This window comes from Aegilops tauschii, chromosome 2 (genome assembly GCF_002575655.3).
Source record: "Aegilops tauschii subsp. strangulata cultivar AL8/78 chromosome 2, Aet v6.0, whole genome shotgun sequence".
NCBI classification, from domain to species: Eukaryota; Viridiplantae; Streptophyta; class Magnoliopsida; order Poales; family Poaceae; genus Aegilops; species Aegilops tauschii.
In genome coordinates, this window is record NC_053036.3 from 474,689,990 (window position 1) to 474,714,736 (window position 24,747).

At 44.9% G+C, this 24,747-nt stretch overlaps 1 protein-coding gene across 1 annotated transcript; it reads right to left on the bottom strand.

Moving 5' to 3' along the window:
* Positions 1–462: 462 nt before the first annotated feature.
* LOC109742162 (mitochondrial import receptor subunit TOM6 homolog) lies at positions 463–630 on the bottom strand (the record flags this gene model as incomplete). The annotated part of the gene is made up of 1 exon (XM_020301250.4): positions 463–630. A coding segment is annotated over one exon (150 nt), but the record flags the coding sequence as incomplete, so codon positions are not given.
* Positions 631–24,747: the final 24,117 nt, after the last annotated feature.

Sequence of the window (24,747 nt, forward strand, 5' to 3'; positions counted from 1 at the left end):
CAACTAATTCGCTTAAGAATTATCTTGAAGCTCAAGACAGTAGCAGGATATTCTACACCGCGGCTTAAGTTCTTTTAATTTAGCAGCACATCACACGCACTTGACTGAGATGTTTTAACGAACTACTGATTGCGCTTCAGCTATGAACAGAACAGACACCCACCCGCACGCGCGCGAGCGGAACCGAATTGAAGGACAGAGGAGGGGAGCCGCCATTTCGTACCCCACCGGACACTTTGTTTGCTCCGCAGGCTACAGGCAGCTAGACCTACCAGGAGACCTCTGCTCCAGTCGGAGGTGGGGTGGGGAGCTGGAGATCTGGGGCAGCTAGACCTACCAGGAGACCTCTGCCCCGCCGATGATCGATCCAAAATCTGGATCACACGCGCACTGCACCCAAATCGACCGAACTTAGAGAAGGAAGAGGGCGGGCGGGAGGGATCACCTCATTGGGGCGGGGGTGGGGGCGGCCGGGCCGCCCTAGAGCTCGAGCTTGAGCTCCGTCATGCCGGGCTCGCGGGTGAGGTAGTGGAGGATGTAGGGGGCGGCGCGGATGACGGCGATGCAGCCCGCCATGATGCTGAGATGCAAGCGCAGCTCCTTGTACGCCGCCTCCTTGCTTGGCTTTCGGGTGCGGGGAGGGGATGGGGAGGGAGGTCGTTATGGAGGTGGGGGCGGTGTTGGGTGTCGGCGGCGGGATTGTTGCGGTGGAGGTGGGGGTGGGGAGAGGAAGACCTTGAGTGGATCTGCGGCCAGGGAGGAGAGGGGAGAGGAGCGGAGGTGGTGGCTGAGGCGAGGGGAGAGGTGGGCGGCGGAACGAAGGGGAGGACGGGTCGTCGGCCGCGGGATCTGGGGGAGGCCGACGGCAGGATAGGGGATGGATCTGAGGTTGGGGCGGAGAGGGAGGAGGTGGCGGCGGCGAGGAGCTGAGGGAGGAGGAGTGCAGGTGCGGGTTAGGGTTTGCGTGGTTGGGCTACGGTTGGGTGAGGGGGTGAGGGCTGCCGTTGGATCCAGAAGCATCCGACGGTGGTTGATGCATGATCCGCATGATATGCCTATGGACCAATCAGAGCGCACCAAACAATTTGAAGATTTTTTGACCATATAAATTGGTCATGATTGATTACATACAAATTTTTCATTTCATTTTTGAATGCTAAAAATGAGTTTTTTTGTGAAAGACCAATCAAATATTTGTTCAAATGATGACATATTTTGCACAAGTTTACATCGTAGATTGGCAAACAACATTGACAAAGGAAGTTTTTATTTCTTTTGCATGAAAAAACAATTTTCCATTTTTTTTGAGTGCCCAAAATAAGTTTTTTGTGAAGGACTTACCATATATTTGTTGCAAAATTGTACCAAATCAATTTTCTAAAATACTAGGCCATATATAATGCACAATTGACCAAATGGTTAGGTGTCAAAAGTTTCGATGCACCTCTCATGAAAAAGACTAATTTCGGCCGATTTAGTAGAAAGCGGGTAAAATTTGTACTGTAGCTGCCTCATAGTTTGCTCTTTATTTTTTCCAAAAATCATTTCTAGGTACATAACTATCTATTTAATCAGAGAAACATCAAAAGGTTTCTAAGATTCAACAACTAGCTAGGAACGGTCATTCCCGCCGTTTTGACCGCATTTTGAAACGGGCATAAAAAATTCAGAAAATTTAAAAAATTGGAAAACCTTCGCATTGTGTCATCATTTGTGACTAAGTTTCCAAGAAAAATAATAAACTTGTAATACGGCAATTATTTTTAAAAAGTGTTCTCAGAAACGAGCTATCATGCGTGAAGATTCATGGCTTTCAAGCGAAATGATCAATCTTATGGCCGCATTCATGGCATAGTTTGTTCAAATGATATCATATTGTGCACAAGGGTGCATCTTGGAATTCTAAACAATGTTGCCTAAGGGAGTTTTCATTTTCTTTGCACGGAAAATTCATTTTCCATTTTTCGAGTGCCCGAAATGAGGTTTTTTTGTGAAGGAACTACCAAATAAATTTTGTAAAAATGGACCAAATCAATTTTATAAAATACTAGTCCATGTTTAATGCACAATTGACACAATGGTTGGGTGTCAAAAGCCTTGATCCACCTCTGGTGAAAAAGACAAATTTCCGCCGATTCAGTTGGAAGCGGGTCAAATTTGAACTGTAGTTGCCTCATAGTTTGCTCTTTATTTTTTCAAAAAATCATTTCTAGGTACATAACTATCTATTTAATTAGAGAAACACAAAAAAAATCCAAGATTCAACCACTATGTAGGAACGAACATGCCCGCCGTTTTGACCGCATTTTGAAACGGGCATAAAAAATTCAAAAAAATTTAAAAAATTGGAAAACCTTTGCATTGTGTCTATGTGACCAAGTTTCCAGGAAAAATAAGAAACTTGTAATACGGCGATTCTTTAAAAAAAGTGTTATCAAAAATGAGCTATCATGCGTGAAGATTCATGGCTTTCAAGCCAAATGATCAATCTTATGGCCACATTCATGGCATAGTTTGTTCAAATGATCTCATATTGTGCAAAAGGGTGCATCTTGGAATTCCAAACAATGTTGCCTAAGTGAGTTTTCATTTTCTTTGCACGGAAAATTCATTTTCCATTTCCCGAGTGCCCAAAATGAATTTTTTTGTGAAGGACCTACCATATATTTGTTGCAAAATTGGACCAAATCAATTTTCTAAAATACTAGGCCATATTTAATGCACAATTGACAAAATGGTTGGGTGTCAAAAGCTTTGATCCATCTCTGGTTAAAAGACAAATTTCCGCTGATTCGGTAGGAAGCGGGTCAAATTTGAACTGCATCTGCCTTATGGTTTGCTCTTTATTTTTTTCCAAAAATCATTTCTAGGTACATAAGTATCTATTTAAGCATAAATACATGGTTTGGTGGTGATACATTGAGGTTTGGACGGTGGCCCAGGGCCCCAACTTCAAAGCGCGTAGACTCGCATGCCCGCCGCATGGTCATCGCATGACCGTGGCGTTGCCATGCGTTCTGGGAAGCCTAGGCATGTCTAGTAGGTTTTTCACTCCCTAGGTAGATGCTTGGAAGAAAATAACAACAGAAGAATCTCACGAGGAGACCGAACAATGCTCAAACATGAATTAGCACCCAAGTGTTTGATTAGTGGTACGGGAAATGCACATGGCCAATGGGCCTGAGTTTTGGCTGAGGATGATCATCTACAAAGACACTATCTTGGAAAATTTGCAGCTCAAATGGAGGAACCTAGGTGTCACTTGCTTTGCGAAGTACCACACTGGACAGAAATATGAATGTTGAAGCCACACTCACATGTATTGTTACATGGGGCTCAAATTTTGTGGAGAGCAATGATTTGGGAATGTAGAATATGTGGCAAAAATTCAGCTCAATAGGATATGCCTAGCTAGTACTTCCATCACAACAGTTTGAGTTGAACAAAAACTTTGGAAATTTGCCGAGGTAGATTTACCAGGCAAATGGAGTTGAATATTGTCATGAGGCCATGATTTGGATAGTAAAGAATGCCCAATTTTTTTGGGAATTTTGGGAATGACACAAATATAGGTTGCTTCACAACCTAGGGCAAAAATTGACACATGGACATGACACATAGGCAAAACTGATGAGGTGGCGCCTAGTCATAGAAATCCACCACAACTTACAAGGTAATGACCATCTATATTGGTCATGACCAGCTAGAAATAAGGCAGCGGATTAGTGTTGTCTACTTTGTGACCATTTCGTGCAAGGAAACTATGACCTTTCTGACGAAAATGGTCGATATAGTTTAGCGTTTGGAGCCCCCCGAACAGCTTTTGACCAATTGGTCTCAAATGGTCATAGATCTATGACCAACTCTTCCAGGGTCACTACCAGAAGGTCACTAGTTGACATATTTCTTGTAGTGTCCCCGAGGTCGCTGTCGAATGGTTGATTAGGCGAGGGTCTTTATCAAAATATCTCTTTACAGTTCTTCCACTCGGTCTAGAAAGGTCGTGTCGAGTGGAATCCGGAACAGTGGGGGCACGCTGAGTGCACCCACTATGTCGGGGATATACCCCGCGGTATGACCCGGCCGGAATTGGCGGCTCACTAGTCACCCGCCCGGAGCTTGGCGATTCACAGATAACCTGGCCGATCTTGACGACTCATTAGTAACCCGGCGGGCGGGTCAGATGGACAACAAGGCCTAAAGCCCAGAAGGCCGGCTCACGTTATGATGGGCCGGATTAAAAGGAAAGGGATGACGAATATTTCCTTTACGAGGAAGCAAGACCCGGACTTGTAATTAACTTGTAAGAGAAGATAGACTAGTCGTAGTCCTACTAGGACTCCACATGTAACCCGCCCCTCTAACTTATATAAGGAGGGGCAGGGCACCCCAAAGAGGGACGAGCAACAAGAAACAATCTCTAGGGCAAGACTCAAAGAGCCGGCTTACCGGCGACTCTCTCATAAGCATAATGAGACCTAGCCACAAATAGCATGTAGGGTTGTTACCGGATGATGTTTCCCGGGGCCCGAAGCTGTCTAAACCCTTGTCTTGTGCGTTGATCCGCCCTGCGTCTCTCATCCCAATCAACCCCTCTCAAGCTACTACATAGATGCGCTGGCCTCACGACTAAGTCCTTACACCTAGGACATCTGACGTGTTAATTCCACGACAGTTGGCGCCCACCGTGGGGCACTGGCGCACGGTGGTGATGAGTTCTTGGAGGGATCTCTCCTAGGGTTCGAGAAGTTCGCGATCATCCGGATCATGAAGAGCTGGAACTGAAAGCTCCACATCAAGCAAACAGATTCCATGTGGTCTCTGTGAAATTTTCTGCCGCTGGCATGGAAGGATCCACGTTGTTGACGAATAGTCGGGACGTCATATACGAGATTGGATCAAGATGAGAGTTAGGATTGCATCTGTGTGCACTCCCATGCGCGACGAGGCGATCCATCTAAACTGATTAATTTCCGCTGCAACACTATCGACCATCAAGTCGCCGAGACGGTTTCTACTATACATCTATTTTGCTGATCGGACATGCCACAGGTCCCGAGGCATCGATTCGTGGATGTTTGTGATATTCCCATCGTGTGAAAACCAAAGGCATGTTCATCTACTAGTACTACTCACGTGGAGGCAGTACCTACTAAAGTACTATATTTCATATTTATAAATCCTTCAATGGCTGTTGAGCACTACATCTACTGATCCATCAAGCCATCACGTCAAGGCGTGTGCCGATCTCAACACAGAGATCAAGGAATACTACAGATACAGGATCAGATCAACATGGGTCTCCAGACCAGCGATGACCCGGACACGGATTAATTAAACCAACCACGATGTGGAGGAAGACTCGGATTGGACTCGGATTCTGACATCTCTGCGGTTTCCGTCCCTACTGCAGCTGTGCCTCGACCCGTTAGGTCACGGCCTTGCTCCCGCCTCTGAGTTGCCGTCGCCGTTTGAACGAGTCCGCCTCTGCTGTGGCCGGATTGTGAGCCGTCCGGCCTTGAGGCGCCTCTGTTTCCACCCCATAGGTTTCGCTATTGTTGCCGGATTACCCATGATTCAACGACTTTGGCCTCGACACCAAGTCCGCTTCGACCTTCAAGTCGCCAAGCCCCTCGCTGGCTCCGGCTCTTGTACGCCGTCGTATGTTACCTGGCAGACGATCGAATCCGAAAAGAAATCAATTTTGGGCCCGCGTCAGTGCATGTGGCCTTGGTGCATGAGGTCAGTAGTCACCGGCGAATCGGCCAGAAGCCAGTAGCACCAGGATCGCGTGTGCGTGTATTCAAGGCCCACATCTCATCTCCTGAGGAAAAAGAAAAGAAACAACCATAAGAAAGCGCTCAGAGTATTCAAAGTCGCTACCTACGGACGTAATCAGGTGCACTCGTCTTCGTTAAATTGCTCTGGGTATTAAATTAGTATTATACAAAACATATGCTGTCTGCTCGTGCTATTTTATGATTGCAGATCTATTTAACTCAAGAGTTGATCCCTGGATCACCTTCGAGGACGGATGGTAGGGACGTTAGCCACTGAGCTACAACTGGTGTTGGCACTGTCCAAAGGACACGACTGAAGCCTGTCGGCAAAGAAAAAGGAAAAAAAAGAAAAAGAAAAGGTGGGGCTAGTGTTACATTAGAAGCATCAATGCAAATATTCCAGTATGCACAAGCCGGCCAGAAAGGGCTTAAATCACCATTGAAATTACTGGAGGATATATATATAGATGTTATATACGGATCATCTATCGTCTAGGCGAATCAGGTGAAATCTGTACAATCAATTTTTTATTGATACGTTTTTTATTCTTTAAAAGAACAAATTACGCTGGCCTGTAATATTTTTTTATGCAGGATGGCTATTAAAAGAAAAAGGGGTGGTATTACACCACGGAGGCATGTTCGGTTGTGCCGCGCAGCTTCACGGACACGCGTATCGCGGTCCGGTTTACATCAAGCGCGCCGGCCGACTCGCCCGTCCGCACCATCTTACAACGCCACGGACGACTCACCCGTCCGCCCTCGCGGCCGGTTCACGTGTCCGCCCCGGCTTACAAATGTCACGGACGACTCGCCTGTCCGCCCTCGTGGCCGGTTCACGTGTCTGCGCCAGCTTACAACGCCGTGGCCGACTCGCTGTCCGCGCCGGCTTACAAAGGTCACGGCCGACTCACCCGTCCACACCGGTTTACCACGCCGTGGCCGGTTCACCCGTGAGCGACTTCAACTTCACCTAGCGATCATCAATTTCATGGCGGATTATTTCCGGCCTGGCACATCAGGTGATATCCATCTAAAATATATTTTATTGGTACATATTATTTTGTCAAAGAGCAGTTTATCTTTGTCTTGGTCTGCAATATTGTTGATGCAGGACAATTGTTCACTACATCAAAACGACGTGGTTAACTCGCCCGACCGCGCCCTGCGCCGCCTCTGATTCTACAGTTGTTTTTACCGTCTGTCTCTCGCGGCCTGGTCTATATCAACATACCGGGCCACACCTGTCTGCGTGAGCTGATTTTTGAATATGACCAAGTCACTGCTTGGGAAGCCCGGTTTTTCTTCCAACAACTTGGAGGAAAATTATCATGTGTTATCAGCCGCCGTCTGCACCGGACGGCTCAATGGGCAGGCGCACAAGCCGCCGCCACTACAGTTTGGATAACTTCAAAACATCCAGTTGGAAGGAACCATTGGCCGAGTTGCTGACACGGCTCATAAAGGATCATTTATAACCCGCCGCAGTCCCTTCAACATTTCTGTGGATTCATATCGCGCTATCAACGCCAATGATGTATACCTTCTGCTATGGTCAAAAATGGAGAATCTCAAGCCAACTCCTCGAGTCTTCTTGAGACTCGGGGGCTACAATGGTATGACTCGGCAAAATTGGCCGGTGTTAGTGAATTCAAGAACTCCGGGTCATTGGAGGGAAGGTAACCCGGTTCCGGAGGCTACCGGTATATTGGTGAAAAATTAAAAGGCCGTCAGAAAATTTCCGGTTTAAAAAGAAGGATTCCGGTTTAAAATCCGGTTCAAGAGACATCTCTCTCCCACAAAGCACTGAAGCTCTTAATATCCGGTTTAAAACCGGTTCAAGGGAAATTTATTTACCACAAGGCTTTGAAGCTCTCAAATCCGGTTCAAATCCGGCTCAAGGTAAATTTATCTCTCACACAGTTTTGAAGCTTTCACATCCGGTTTAAACTTCCGGTTCAAAAAGAATTAATCTCTCGCAAGTTCGAGTTCTCAGAATAATTAAAGGTTGCCAAAGAACATGCTGCCATGATGCGCGGTTCAAACTTGGGTATCCCGCCTTACGGCTTATCTTATTATGATCACTTGGGGGCTTCCTGCTCATCGAGCATAGCTATCAGTACCCTCTTGATCGGCGCAATGCCAAAACTTATATGGTCACTTGGGGGCTTCCTGTTCAAACATAGGTCGTATTCAAACCAAAGAGAACATAGCTGTCGAAACCCTTTTGATCGGCACACTGCCAAACTCACTAGGGGGTTCTTGATCGTATCCGAATCATAGCTTAACCTCTTTTGGGTCCGACGTGGATCGTATTCGAATCAGCGTCGTTAAACAACTCTCAAGGTCATTTGGGGGCTTCCTGTTCAAACATAGGTCGTATTCAAACCAAAGAGAACATAGCTGTCGGTACCCTCTTGATCGGCAACGCCAAAGCCACTAGGGGATATATGATCGTATTCGAATCTTAGCTCAACCCCTTTGGAACGGTTTTCTGATTGTATACGAATCAGAAGCCTTAAAAATTTTAAGTCTTTTTTGCGAACAATTTTGGGATTGACTTGAGACCTTTTTTTTGGATTATATCTCAAATATATATAAGTTTTTTATGCTTAACCCGGCTTGACTTTTGACTATAAGTCGCCAGCTTATGACAATCATCATCTATGTGGAAGCATTGGCTTCTAAGGATTGGGTTATCACACTTACTGCACAGGTCACATAAACCGGCAGTGAAAATTCAATATCCCAGATTGAAATTGGTGTCTCAAAAGGGTTATCAATTCTTGATTTTCTCAAAGGCTATAAGCCGCCGGGTTGTACAAATTCCGGCTTACAATGGAGGCGTATTAAATCGTCATCGGCCAAGAGCCGCCGAGTATTTAAGCTCCGGATTGACTTATCAGCTGATGAGGTATTCAAAGTCGCTTTGGCGCAATGGCTATTATTTTTATCAATGGATATGATTTATTCTACAATGGAAAGACTAGTCCCAAGTCGCTGCAGGCTTACGACCCGGCACTTGGGGGCTACATTATTCAAATTGAGATTACATCAAATATGCAAGTCCCATGTCACTGCCAGCATGCACCATGGCACTTGTGGGCTAATGCAAAGTCATTTTTTGCTCACCTCATTGAAGACCCGACTCATCACATCGTAATGAGCCGGCCCTTGGGGACTGCCAATTGCTCCTGTCAAATAATTCAAGACAATTCTAGGATGACCCGGCTACACTACTATGACTATAGCCGACTCATGGGGGCTACACAACTGGATTTTATTTAAAGCCATGGTGATAAGTCCCGGCTTATTCATGCTGCTTAAACCGGCCCTTGGGGGCTATAGGTAATATGGATATAAAGGAAAATATCTTCAAATTCTCAGTTTTGAGTAAATCAGATTGACCTGGTGTCTGCAAAAAATCATAAACCGGCGTCGGCGACAATTATGACTTGGCATCATCTATTTATAACCCGGCAATTTTGGTACTCATAAACCGGCAAGTTTTATATCTTTAAGCCGGATGAATATAAGTTGAATATTTGAAGACCAATATTTTTGTCAAGTCAGAGCATTGAAAGCCGACTCAAGTGGATTATCTCTTACAATATTTCTCAACAAGAGAACAATGTCAGCAAATTGACTCTGAAGTTGGCCTGTTGACCCGGATTTTCAAAGGAAGTATCTGGATTTTTGCATTGGCAAAATTTGAACATATCTGCTAAAGAGATTTGCTATGAGATTATGGATACATATCAATAAGGAAGATGACAAGGACTTAAGGATGACCAAGTGCCAGCTTACAAAGAATATTTAACCCGGAACACAACCTGTCAAATTTGTTCTTGTGTTTATATTGTAGATTAGTTTAACATGGATAAATCCAAATTAAACTGGGGGCTAATGTCGGGGATATACCCCGCGGTATGACCCGGCCGGATTTGGCGGCTTACTAGTTACCCGCCCAGAGCTTGGCGATTCACAGATAACCTGGCCGATCTTGGCGACTCATTAGTAACCCGGCGGGCGGGTCAGATGGACAACAAGGCCTAAAGCCCAGAAGGCCGGCTCACGTTATGATCGGCCGGATTAAAAGGAAAGGGATGACGAATATTTCCTTTATGAGGAAGCAAGACCCGGACTTGTAATTAACTTGTAAGAAAAGATAGACTAGCCCTAGTCCTACTAGGACTCCATATGTAACCCGCGCCTCTGACTTATATAAAGAGGGGGCAGGGCTCCCCAAAGGGGGACGAGCAACAAGAAACAATCTCTAGGGCTAGACTCAAAGAGCCGGCTTACCGGCGACTCTCTCATAAGCATAATGATACCTAGCCACAAACAGCATGTAGGGTTGTTATCGGATGATGTTTCCCGGGGCCCGAAGCTGTCTAAACCCTTGTCTTGTGCGTTGATCCGCCCTGCGTCTCTCATCCCAATCAACCCCTCTCAAGCTACTACATAGATGCGCTGGCCTCACGACTAAGTCCTTACACCTAGGACATCTGACGTGTTAATTCCACGACAGTTGGCGCCCACCGTGGGGCTGTGGCGCTTCACCATGACCTGCCGGAGGACTGACGACTCACGGGTCTGGCGGCTCACTGTCAGACAACTCATGAACCAGACGACTCATGGATGGCCCCGACGACGGGTCAGATAGAAGACTAGGCCCAAGGCCCAGAAGGCCGGTTCATGTTATGGTGGGCCGGCTTAAAAGGAAAGGGATGACGAATATTTCCTTTACGCGGAAGCAAGACCCGGACTTGTATTCAACTTGTAAGAAAAGATAGACTAGCCCTAGTCCTACTAGGACTCCATATGTAACCCGCCCCTCCGACTTATATAAAGAGGGGGCAGGGCTCCCCAAAGGGGGACGAGCAACAAGAAACAATCTCTAGGGCTAGACTCAAAGAGCCGGCTTACCGGCGACTCTCTCATAAGCATAATGAGACCTAGCCACAAACCGCATGTAGGGTTGTTACCGGATGATGTTTCCCGGGGCCCGAAGCTGTCTAAACCCTTGTCTTGTGCGTTGATCCGCCCTGCGTCTCTCATCCCAATCAACCCCTCTCAAGCTACTACATAGATACGCTGGCCTCACGACTAATTCCTTACACCTAGGACATCTGACGTGTTAATTCCACGACACACTTGGTGTAGTCCATGAGACTGCAGTCGACTACGGGCAGTCGACGATGGTCTGAGAATAAGTGTTGCCTTTTTTTCTGACTGGACGGACCATGTCGATTGAAAAGTCGAACCAGTGGGGGCACACTAAGTGCACCCACTGGGTGTAGTCCCCAAGACTACTGTTGAATGTTTGATTCAGCAGTAGTCTTAGAACTCTTTTTGTCGTAATGATCTGAAATCGTTTCTTATCACTCAGAAGCGATTGATCTTTGTTCCTGTCGACTGATGTGTCTTATCTGTCGATTGCAGAAATCTTGTGCACTCGGGGCTCAGTTCGCTGAACTGGAGCAGAAACAAATTCAACTCAACCTTGATCTGGAACTGGCTAAGCAAAATCTGCAGAAGGCCAAGGATGAAGCAACTACTATGGGAGGTAACCACTTGTCGACTGTTTGTGTTGCCAGCTTTACTTTAGGCCTTTTGAACCAAGTGACTCCACTCGAACATTTGTGCATAGTGAAAATAGACAACTCCAAGATCGTCTGAAGAATGTTATTTCTTTAGACAAAATGAAGCAGGCGCTGGAGCAGAAGGACCTTGACCTTGCCGCAGCTCAGCGCCGCGGGAAATAACTAAACTCGCCGACAAGAAGCTGGCTTCAGTCGGCAAGCTAGAAGAAGAAAACGCCAAATTGAAGACTACCATCAATGAAGCCAACAAAGAAATTGTGCAACTAAAGAAGGACAAGGTGGCCGTGACCGACAAAGTTGGAGACCTCACTCGGAAGAGGGACGAGCTGGAGGTTTATCTGGGAGGACTCGCCAAGAAGCTGTTCCTTATTCTTGAAGGCACTTTCTCTTGTCCGATTGATTTGCCACTGTCGACTCTTCATGCAACTGTCGACTCATCATTTTTCTGTGTGTGCAGAATTCTGTCAAAACTTCGAGGAAGAGACTGGGCGGATTGAGACCGAACTAGACCCCATAAACTCCCGCATTAAGGACGAAGCTGCGATGAATGTGATGCGACTGGAGTTCCGCCTTGCTAGCTTCACCAATTATCTTGCTCGACTGAAGGTGGCGGTATCACGAATCGACACGGTGCTCTGGCCGAATGAGACATTCCAGTATGACCTCGAGTCTCTAATGACTCGACTAAATGAAATCCCCGGTCGAGTGCAGGCGTGGAAGAAGTCCTCTACTCAGTGCAGTGCAGACGTGGCCATGTCTCTGGTCTGCGTCCACTGCAAAGAAGTTAGAGAAGAGAAGCTGGCAGTAATCAAGGTCACAAATACCAAGAAGCTTCAATTCCAGTCCTTCATGGAAACCTTCATCGACGCTGCCACTCGTATTGCTGATGGAATCGACCTGGATGAGTTTGTCGAGCCAGCTAGCCGTCCTCTTGCCGAGTGAAAAAACTTTATGCCTCAGTTTCATTTGCCTCGGAATGCCGAGTGATTTTGTAACCGTTAAACTCCTTTGGGCCTGACGCCCAAGTACTTCTGTTCGTGGTTCTGAACTTGAGTTATTCAAACTTGGTTTTTCTTTGAATATGATTGCTTTGTCTTTACCACCATCAAATGTGAAGCTTGATTCTTTACTCGAAATTGATGTTGTTTTCGTGACGCAGCTCCAACGAGAGGGTCGTCGGCATGTGCACTGGGTGCTGCACATGACTTGCATCTCGTCGTCCTTATGGATCGGGATGGAGCGTACATTGTACTTGTGACACAGCTCTGATGAGAGGGTTGTGGGCATGAGCACTAGGTGGTGTACACGACCTACACCTCGTTGTCCTTGCGGATCGAGATGGAGCGCACATTGTACTTGTGAGGCAGCTCCGACGAGGGGGTCGTGGGCATGAGCACTAGGTGCTGCACACGACCTGCACCTCGTCATCCTTGTGGATCAAGATGGAGCAGAGTGATCTTTTAACTTAGGCGAGAACGGGGTCGGAGCTAAGCCTCCGAGTGGGAGGATTGCTCTCCACTCGGAGTAGTTTTTAACTTAGGCGAGTACAGGGTCGCAACTAAGCCCCCGAGTGGGAGAATCGCTCTCCACTCGGAGTAGTTTTCAAACTTAGGCGAGTATGGGGTCGTGCTACCTCTTGAGCACTACATTGGTTTTCCCTTGAAGAGGAAAGGGTGATGCAGTAAAGTAGTGTAAGTATTTCCCTCAGTTTTTGAGAACCAAGGTATCAATCCAGTAGGAGATTACGCTCGAGTCCCACGCACCTACACAAACAAATAAGAACCTCGCAACCAACGCGATAAAGGGGTTGTCAATCCCTTCACGGTCACTTACGAGAGTGAGATCTGATAGAGATGATAAGATAATATTTTTGGTATGTTTATGATAAAGAGTAAAAGTAAAGAAAGCAAGTAAACAGTAATGGAAATAACGGTAGATTAATATGATGGAAAATAGACCCGGGGGCCATAGGTTTCACTAGTGGCTTCTCTCAAGATAGCATAAGTATTACGGTGGGTAAACGAATTACTGTCGAGCAATTGATAGAATTGAGCATAGTTATGAGAATATCTAGGTATGATCATGTATATAGGCATCACGTCCGTGACAAGTAGACCGACTCCTGCCTGCATCTACTACTATTACTCCACACATCGACCGCTATCCAGCATGCATCGAGAGTATTAAGTTCATAAGAACAGAGTAACGCTTTAAGCAAGATGACATGATGTAGAGGGATAAACTCATGCAATATGATATAAACCCCATCTTTTTATCCTCGATGGCAACAATACAATACGTGTCATTTCCCCTACTGTCACTGGGATCGAGCACAGCAAGATTGAACCCAAAGCAAAGCACTTCTCCCATTGCAAGAAAGATCAATCTAGTAGGCCAAACCAAACTGATAATTCGAAGAGACTTGCAAAGATAACCAATCATACATAAAAGAATTCAGAGGAGATTCAAATATTGTTCATAGATAATCTGGATCATAAACCCACAATTCATCGGATCTCGACAAACACACCGCAAAAGAAGAGTTACATCAAATAGATCTCCAAAAGAATCGAGGAGAACTTTGTATTGAGATCCAAAGAGAGAGAAGAAGCCATCTAGCTAATAACTATGGACCCGAAGGTCTGAGGTAAACCACTCACACATCATCGGAGAGGCTGTGGTGTTGATGTAGAAGCCCTCCGTGATCAATGCCCCCTCTGGCAGGACGCCGGAAAAGGCCCCAAGATGGGACCTCACGTGTACAGAAGGTTGCGGTGGTGGAATTAGGTTTTCGTGATCACTTCTGATGGTTTGGGGTACGTAGGTATATATAGGAGGAAGAAGTAGGTCGGTGGAGCCACGAGGGGCCCACGTGGGTGGAGGGCACGCCCAGGGGGTAGGCACGCCCCATACCTCGTGGCTTCCTCGTCTGTTGCTTGACGTCCACTCCAAGTCCTCTGGATCACGTTTGTTCCAAAAATCACGTCCCCGAAGGTTTCATTCCGTTTGGACTCCGTTTGATATTCTTTTTCTGTGAAACACTTAAATAGGCAAAAACAGCAATTTGGGCTGGGCCTCCGGTTAATAGGTTAGTCCCAAAAATAATATAAAAGTGTATAATAAAGCCCATTAAACATCCAAAACAGAATATAATATAGCATGGAACAAAAAAAATTATAGATACGTTGGAGACGTATCAAGCATCCCCAAGCTTAATTCCTGCTCGTCCTCGAGTAGGTAAATGATAAAAACTGAATTTTTGATGTGGAATGCTACTTAGCGTAATTTTCAATGTAATTCTCTTATTTGTGGTATGAATATTCAGATCTGAAGGATTCAAGATAAAAGTTTAATATTGACATAAAAGTAATAATACTTCAAGCATACTAACTAAGCAATTATGTCTTCTCAAAATAACATGGCCAAAGAAAGTTCATCCCTACAAAATCATATAGTTTGGTCATGTTCCATTTTTGTCACACAAGAATGTTCTCATCATGCACAACCCCGATGACAAGCCAAGCAATTGTTTCATACTTTAGTAATCTCAAACTTTTTTCAACTTTCACGCAATATATGAGCGTGAGCCATGGATATAGCACTATGGGTGGAATAGAATATGATGATGGGGGTTATGTGGAGAAGACAAAAAAGGAGAAATTCTCACATAGACGCGGCTAATCAACGATCTAGGGAGATGCCCATCGATTGATGTCAATGCAAGGAGTAGGGATTGCCATGCAACGGATGCACTAGAGCTATAAATGCATGAAATCTCAACAAAAGAAACTAAGTGGGTGTGCATCCAACTTGCTTGCTCACGAAGACCTAGGGCATTTGAGGAAGCCCATTGTTGGAATATACAAGCCAAGTTCTATAATGAAAAATTCCCACTAGTATATGAAAGTGACAAAACAAGAGACTCTCTATCATAAAGATCATGGTGCTACTTTGAAGCACAAGTATGGAAAAAGGATAGTAGCATTGTCCCTTCTTTATGTTTTTTCCTTTTCTTTTCTTTTTCTTTTCTTTTTTTTGGGCCTTCCTTTTTTTCAGCCTTTCCCTTTTTTTATTATTGGGACAATGCCCTATGAATGATGATCATCACACTTTTATTTATTTACAATTCAATGATTACAACTCGATACTAGAACAAAGTATGACTCTATATGAATGCCTCCGGCGGTGTACCGGGATGGCAATGAATCAAGAGTGACATGTATGAATAATATGCATCGTGGCTTTGCCACAAATACGATGTCAACTACATGATCATGCAAGGCAATATGACAATGATGAAACGTGTCATGATAAACGGAACGGTGGAAAGTTGCATGGCAATATATCTCGGAATGGCTATGGAAATGCAATAATAGGTAGGTATGGTATCTGTTTTGAGGAAGATATAAGGAGGTTTATGTGTGATAGAGCGTATCGTATCACAGGGTTTGGATGCACCGGCGAAGTTTGCATCAACTCTCAAGGTGAGAAAGGGCAATGCAGGGTACCGAAGAGACTAGCAATGATGAAAGGGTGAGAGTGCGTATAATCCATGGACTCAACATTAGTCATAAAGAACTCACATTCTTATTGCAAAAATCTACAAGTCATCAAAAACCAAGCACTACGCGCATGCTCCTAGGGGGATAGATTGGTAGGAAAATACCATCGCCCGTCCCCGACCGCCACTCATGAGGACAATCAAAGAATACCTCATGTTTCAAATTTGTTACACTAACGTTTACCATACGTGCATGCTACGGGACTCGCAAACTTCAACACAAGTATTTCTCAAATTCACAATTACTCAACTAGCACAACTTTAATATCACTACCTCCATATCTCAAAACAATCATCAAGCATCCAACTTTTCTTAGTATTCAACGCACTTATAAGAAAGTTTTTACTAATCTTGGATACCTATCATATTAGGACTACCTTCTCAATTTAAGCAAATTACCATGCTGTTTTGTAGGACTCTCAAAATGATATAAGTGAAGCATGAGAGAACAGTAGTTTCTATAATACAAAACCACCGCCGTGCTCTAAAAGATATAAGTGAAGCACATAGAGTATTCTAATAAATTCCGAATCATGTGTGTCTCTCTCAAAAGCTGTGTACAGCAAAGATGATTGTGGCAAACTAAAAAATAAAGACTCAAATTATACAAGATGCTCCAAGCAAAACACTTATCATGTGGTGAATAAAAATATAGCTCCAAGTAAAGTTACCGATGGACAAAGACAAAAGAGGGGATGCCTTCCGGGATGTCCTTAGATTTACCTTGGGGTGCCTTGGGCATCCCCAAGCTTTGGCTCTTGCCACTCCTTGTTCCGTAATCCAACAAATCCTTACCCAAAACTTGAAAACTTCACAACACAAAACTCAACAGAAATTCTCGTGAGCTCCGTTAGCGAAAGAAAACAAAACACCACTTCAAGGTACTGTATTGAACTCATTCTTTATTTATATTGGTGTTAAACCTACTGTATTACAACTTCTCTATGGTTTATAAACTATTTTACTAGCCATAGATTCATCAAAATAAGCAAACAACACACGAAAAACAGAATCTGTCAAAAACAGAATAGTCTGTAGTGATATGTAACTAACGCAAACTTATGGAACTCTAAAAATTCTACCAAAATAGGAAGACCTAAATAATTTGTTTATTATCTGCTGCAATTGGAATCAGCATTATATCACGTTCTGGTAATTTTTAACAATTGTTTTCGTGAACAGAAAGTTTTTGGAATTTTCAGCAAGATCAAATAACTATCATCCAAGAAGATCCTATTGGTTTAACTTGGCGCAAACACTAATTAAAACACAAAATCAAATCTAAGCAGAGGCTAGATCAAAGATTTATTCCTAAACAGGAGCAAAAAGCAAAAAAGAAACTAAAATAAAGTTGGGTTTCCTCCCAACAAGCGCTATCGTTTAACGCCCTTAGCTAGGCATAAAAGCAAGGATAGATCTAGGTATTGCCATCTTTAGTAGGCAATCCATAAGTGGCTCTCATAATAGATTCATAAGGTAATTTAATTTTCTTTCTAGGGAAGTGTTCCATGCCTTTCCTTAAAGGAAATTGGAATCTAATATTCCCTTCCTTCATATCAATAATTGCACCAATTGTTCTAAGGAAAGGTCTACCAAGAATAATAGGACATGAAGGATTGCAATCTATATCAAGAACAATAAAATCTACGGGCACATAGTTCCTATTTGCAACAATAAGAACATCATTAATTCTTCCCATAGGTTTCTTAATGGTGAAATCCGCAAGATGCAAGTTTAAAGAACAATCATCAAAATCACATAATCCTAGCAAATCACACAAAGTTTTTGGAACCGTGGAAACACTAGCACCCAAATCACACAAGCATAGCGTTCATGATCTTTAATTTTAATTTTAATAGTAGGTTCCCACTCATCATAAAGTTTTCTAGGGATAGAAATTTCTAACTCAAGTTTTTCTTCATAAGATTGCATTAAAGCATCAACGATATGTTTGGTAAAAGCTTTATTTTGACTATAAGCATGAGGAGAATTTAGCACGGATTGCAATAAGGAAATATAATCTATCAAAGAGCAATTATCATAATTAAATTCCTTGAAATCCAAAATAGTGGGTTCATTGGTATCTAAAGTTTTGACCTCTTCAATCCCACTTTTACCAATTTTTGCATCAAGATCTAAAAACTCCGAATTTTTTGGACGCCTTCTAACTAAAGTTGACTCATCTCTAGTCTCATCATTATCAAGATTCATATTGCAAAACGAAGATTTAATAGTGGACACATCAATAACTTTTAGATCTTCATCCTCATTCTCATAAAAACTTTCCGGTTTAGTGGCCATCTTATTAACTAAGGTAGCCTGCTTATCCGAAATTTCAGCAGTTAATTTTTCGAGATGAGCAATCTGAGATTTCAGTCCATAAAATTCCTTAGACATATCGTCGAGCTATTTATTCATGTAGCCCATAAAGCTTTTTTTTCCTTAAGCTCGTTTCTAAAGAAATTGTTATGCTCAAATAGTAAAGTAATGAAACTTCTGGCGTTGTTTTCAATCTCTTCTAACCTTTTAAGGTGAAGATCACCAAATCTAGGTAGGGCCATTGTGACAAGCAAGCAATCCAACACACAAGCAAACAAGAGGCAAGCGAAAAAGAGGCGAACGGAAAAAGAGGGCGAATAAAACGGCAAGGGAGAAGTGGGGTAGAGGAAAATGAGAGGCAAATGGCAAATAATGTAATGCGAGGGATAAGAGTTCGTGATGGGTACTTGGTATGTCTTGACTTGTGCGTAGACTCCCCGGCAACGGCGCCAGAGCACTGCGTTGGTTTTCCCTTGAAGAGGAAAGGGTGATGCAGTAATGTAGCGTAAGTATTTCCCTCAGTTTTCGAGAACCAAGGTATCAATCCAGTAGGAGACTACGCTCGAGTCCCACGCACCTACACAAACAAATAAGAACCTCGCAACCAACGCAATAAAGGAGTTGCCAATACCTTCACGGTCACTTACAAGAGTGAGATCTGATAGAGATCATAAGATAATATTTTTTGGTATTTTTATGATAAAGAGTAAAAGTAAAGAAAGCAAGTAAACAGTAATGGAAATAACGGTAGATTAATATGATGGAAAATAGACCCAGGGGCCATAGGTTTCACTAGTGGCTTCTCTCAAGATAGCATAAGTATTATGGTGGGTAAACGAATTACTGTCGAGCAATCGATAGAATTGAGCATAGTTATGAGAATATCTAGGTACGATCATGTATATAGGCATCACGTCAGTGACAAGTAGACCGACTGCTGCCTGCATCTACTACTATTACTCCACACATCGACCGCTATCCCAGCATGCATCTAGAGTATTAAGTTCATAAGAACAGAGTAACACTTTAAGCAAGATGACATGATGTAGAGGGATAAACTCATGCAATATATATAAACCCCATCTTTTTATCCTCGATGGCAACAATACAATACATGTCGTTTCCCCTACTGTCACTGGGATCGAGCACCGCAAGATTGAACCCAAACCTAAGCACTTCTCCCATTGCAAGAAAGATCAATCTAGTAGGCCAAACCAAACTGATAATTCGAAGAGACTTGCAAAGATAACCAATCATACATAAAAGAATTCAGAGGAGATTCAAATATAGTTCATAGATAATCTGGATCATAAACCCACAATTCATCGGATCTCGACAAACACACCGCAAAATAAGAGTTACATCAAATAGATCTCCAAGAGAATCGAGGAGAACTTTGTATTGAGATCCAAAGAGAGAGAAGAAGCCATCTAGCTAATAACGATGGACCCGAAGGTCTGAGGTAAACTACTCACACATCATCAGAGAGGCTATGGTGTTGATGTAGAAGCCCTCCGTGATCAATGCCCCCTCTGGCAGGACGCCGGAAAAGGCCCCAAGATGGGATCTCACGGGTACAGAAGGTTGCGGCGGTGGAATTAGGTTTTCGTGGTCGCTTCTGATGGTTTGGGTGTACGTAGGTATATATAGGAGGAAGAAGTAGGTCGGTTGAGCCACGAGGGGCCCACGAGGGTGGAGGGCGCGCCCAGGGTGGGTAGGCGCACCCCCCTACCTCGTGGCTTCCTCGTCTGTTGCTTGACGTCCACTCCAAGTCCTCTGGATCACGTTTGTTCCGAAAATCACGTTCCCGAAGGTTTCATTCCGTTTGGACTCCGTTTGATATTCTTTTTCTGCGAAACACTGAAATAGGAAAAAACAGCAATTTGGGCTGGGCCTTCGGTTAATAGGCTAGTCCCAAAAATAATATAAAAGTGTATAATAAACCCCATTAAACATCCAAAACAGAATATAATATAGCATGGAACAATCAAAAATTATAGATACGTTGGAGACGTATCAGGTCGCAGCTAAGCCCCCGAGTGGGTGGATCGCTCTCCACTCGGAGTAGTTTTGAAACTTAGGCGAGTACGGGGTCGCAGCGAAGTGTTCGAGTGGGAGGATCGCTCTCCACTCGGAGGAGTTTCGAAACTTAGGCGAGTACGGGGTCGCAGCTAAGCCCCCGAGTGGGAGAATTGCTCTTCGCTCGGAGTGTTTTTTAGCTTAGGTGAGTATGGGGTCGCAGCTAAGCCCCCGAGTGGGAGGGTCGCTCACCACTCGGAGTAGTTTTTTAGGTTAGGCGAGTACGGGGTCGCAGCTAAGCCCCCGAGTGGGAGGATCCCTCACCACTCGGGGTAGTTTTGGAACTTAGGCGAGTACGGGGTCGCTGCTAAGCCCCCGTGTGGGAGGATCGCTCTCCATTCGGAGTAGTTACGAAACTTAGGCGAGTACGGGGTCGCTGCTAAGCCCCCGAGTGGGAGGATTACTCTCCACTCGGAGTAGTTTTGTAACTTAGGCAAATCGGGTTCGCGGCTAAGCCCCCGAGTGGGAGGATTGCTCTCCACTCGGAGTAGTTTTTGAAACTTAGGCGAATCGGGTTCGCGGCTAAGCCACCCACTGGGGGATTCGAACACATGTGTTTGTGGGATAACAATCATTAAGATACTGCAAAAATCTTGTCTTTGATAAGCAAACTGAAGGATTCTTATTACAATTCGTCGATCCGAGTGTTTAGGTATAAAAACGGCGGAGCAACTCTGCATTCCACGAGCGTGGCTCGTCTACTTTCTTGGCTACATTGTAGACGTGATAGGCCCCGTTGTGGAGCACCTTGGTGATGATAAAGGGACCTTCCCAGGCCGGAGCGAGCTTGTGAGGTCATTTCTGATGCACTCGGAGCACAAGGTCTCCTTCTCGAAACGCTCGACCTCTAACATTACGGGCATGGAATCGACGCAAGTCTTGCTGATAGATGGTCGACCTGATCAAAGCCATCTCACGTTCTTCCTCCAAGAGATCAACTGCGTCTTGGTGTGCTTGTTCAGCTTCAGCTTCTGAGAAAAGTTCCACTCGGGGAGCGTTGTGCAGCAAGTCGCTCGGAAGCACAGCTTCAACGCCATATACCATGAAGAATGGAGTTCGGTCAGTCGACCGGTTTGGAGTTGTTCTCAGTCCCCACAAGACAGATGGCAGTTCATTCACCCAAGCTCCAGCAGCATGCTTGAGGTCGCGCATCAGTCGGGGTTTCAGCCCTTGAAGGATCAAGCCATTCGCCCTTTCTGCCTGCCCATTCGACTGCGGGTGCGCAACATATGCGTAATCAACCCGAATGCCCTTGGAAGCACAGAATGCTCTGAACTCATCAGAATCAAAGTTGGAGCCATTATCTGTGATAACACTGTGAGGAACTCCATATCTGAATATCAGCTCTCTGATGAAACTGATGGCAGTGCTTGAATCAAGATTCTTGATAGGCTTGGCCTCAATCCATTTAGTGAATTTGTCGACTGCCACAAGCAAATGAGTGAAACCACTTCTGCCAGTCTTGAAGGGTCCAACCATATCCAACCCCCAAACAGCAAACGGCCAGACGAGTGGAATAGTCTTCAAGGCAGATGTAGGCTTGTGAGATATGTTTGAGTAGAACTGGCAGCCTTCGCACTTGTCGACTATATCTTTTGCCATCTCATTTGCACGCGGCCAATAGAATCCCGCTCGGTATGCTTTGGCCACGATGGTCTGAGAGGATGCATGGTGACCACAGGTCCCCGAGTGGATGTCATTCAGAATCATTCGACCTTCTTCTGGTGTGATACATCGCTGATCGACCCCTGTGACACTTTCTCTGTAAAGTTGATCACCTATCACCGTGAAGGCTTTGGATCGACGGACAATCTGACGGGCCTCGTCTTCATCCTACGGAAGTTCCTTCCTAAACAGATATGCAATATATGGCACCGTCCAGTTGGGAGTGACTACCAAAACTTTCATGATTAGGTGGACCACGACCGGTACTTCAATCCCAGTTGGATCGGTAGAACTTTTCGGTTGCGGGGGCTCTTTTGTGAAAAGATCCTCTTGGACTGGCGGGGAATGGAGATGCTCCAAAAACACAGCTGGGTATAGGCTTCTGAGTGGAACCTAACTTCGCCATGTCATTCGGTGCTTGATTCTTCATTCGGGGTATGTGGTGGAGCTCTAACCCCTCAAACTTCTCTTCCAACTTTCTTACTGCATTGCAATAACCGGTCATAGCTGGGCTCCTGATATCCCACTCCTTCATCACTTGATTGACCACTAAATCTGAGTCGTCGTAAACCATCAGGCGTCAGACGCCGAGTGAAATGGCCATACGCAACCCATACAGAAGTGCATCATATTCAGCTTCATTGTTGGAAGAATCAAAGTGAATCTGGAGAACATAATTGAGTTTGTCGCCTCTTGGGGATACCAGGACTACCCCAGCACTAGAACCATTCAGCATCTTGGATCCATCAAAGAACATAGTCCAATGTTCCGAGTGAATCTGAGTCGGTTGCTGCTGCTCAATCCACTCGGCGAGGAAATCTGCTATCGCTTGGGACTTGATTGCTTTCTTTGCCTCAAACTTCATATCCAACGGAAGGAGTTCAATCGGCCACTTTGCCACTCGACCGGTTGCGTCCCTGTTGTTCAGGATTTCTGATAATGGAGCGTCACTGACAACTGAAACCGAGTGGTCAGAGAAGTAGTGTGCAACTTTCTTCGTGGTCAAATGAATTCCATAAACAAGCTTCTGATAATGCGGATATCTCAGCTTGGACGGAGTCAAGACTTCGGAAATATAGTACACTGGGCGTTGAACTTTGTAGGCTTTGCCTTCTTCCCGCTCGACCATGAGCACTGTGCTGACAACCTGTCCAGTGGCTGCTATATACAGTAGTAGAGGCTCTTTGCTAACTGGGGCAGGAACCACCAGCTGGGTGGAAAGCAGGGCTTTGAGCTCTACAAACGCTGCTTCAGCTTCAAGAGTCCACTCAAACTTGTCAGACTTCTTCATCAATCGGTAAAGAGGTAATGCCTTTTCACCGAGACGAGAAATGAATCGACTCAAAGCGGCAAACAACCAGTAAGCTTCTGAACGTCATGCACACGCACGGGGCGTTTCATTCGGAGGATGGCACCAACCTTCTCTGGTTTTGCATTGATCCCTCATTCGAAAACAAGGAAACCGAGTAACTTTCCACCTGGGACTCCGAATGTGCATTTTGACAGGTTAAGCTTGATATCATATCTTCTTAAGTTGGCAAAGGTTTCAGCGAGGTCAGTCAGTAGGTCGGAACCTTTACGTGACTTGACCACGATGTCATCCATGTATGCTTCCACATTCCGACTGATTTGAGTGAGCAGGCACTTCTGAATCATGCGCATCAACATGGCACCAACATTCTTGAGACCAAAAGGCATGGTAACATAGCAAAAACACCCGAATGGGGTGATGAAAGTTGTTTTTATTTCGTCGGGTCCATACAGTCGGATCTGATGGTACCCGGAATATGCGTCCAAAAAGGACAAACGCTCACATCCTGTAGTCGAGTCAACAATTTGATCGATGTGGGGTAGAGGGAAATGATCTTTCGGGCAGGCCCGATTGATATGTTTGAAGTCGATGCACATACGAAGTGAATCATCTTTCTTGGGAACCATGACAACATTGGCAAGCCACTCGGAGTGGTATATCTCATGGATGAACTCAGCTGCCAGAAGCCGAGCCACCTCTTCGCCAATTGCCTTCCTCTTCTCCACGGCAGACCGACGGAGATGCTCTTTAACAGGTTTTGCTTTTGGGTCGACTCGCAAATGGTGCTCAGCCAATTCCCTGGTACACCTGGCATGTCGGATGGTTTCCATGCGAAGATGTCCCAGTTCTCAAGGAGGAATTGGATGAGCGCTTCTTCCTATTTGCTGTCGAGTGTTGTTGAGATATGAGTCGGAGCAGCGTTGGGGTCGGTCGGGTGAATGTGAACGTGCTTTGTTTCCCCGGACGACTGAAACACGGACTCTGAAGCAGGCTTCTTAGCACGCAACAAATCACTCGGATCTGCATTCTTCTGGTACTCTTGCATCTCTACTGCTGCCATCTGCTCATCGGCATTTTTTGAGCCCTTCTGGAGGCACTCTTCAGCTCTCTGCCGGTTTCCGGTGACTGTAATCACACCTCTGTGACCAGGCATCTTCAATTTGAGGTACACATAACATGGTCGAGCCATGAAATGAGCATATGCATGCCTGCCCAAAATAGGATGGTAGGCACTATGAAAGTCCACGACCTCAAATGTCAACTTTTCCTTGTGGTAATTCTTGGAATCACCGAAAACCACATCAAGAGTGATCTGGCCGAGTGAATCGATATGCATGCCTACCCAGAATAGCATGGTAGGCACTATGAAAGTCCATGGTCTCAAATGTCAACTTTTCCTTGCGGTAATTCTTGGAATCACCAAA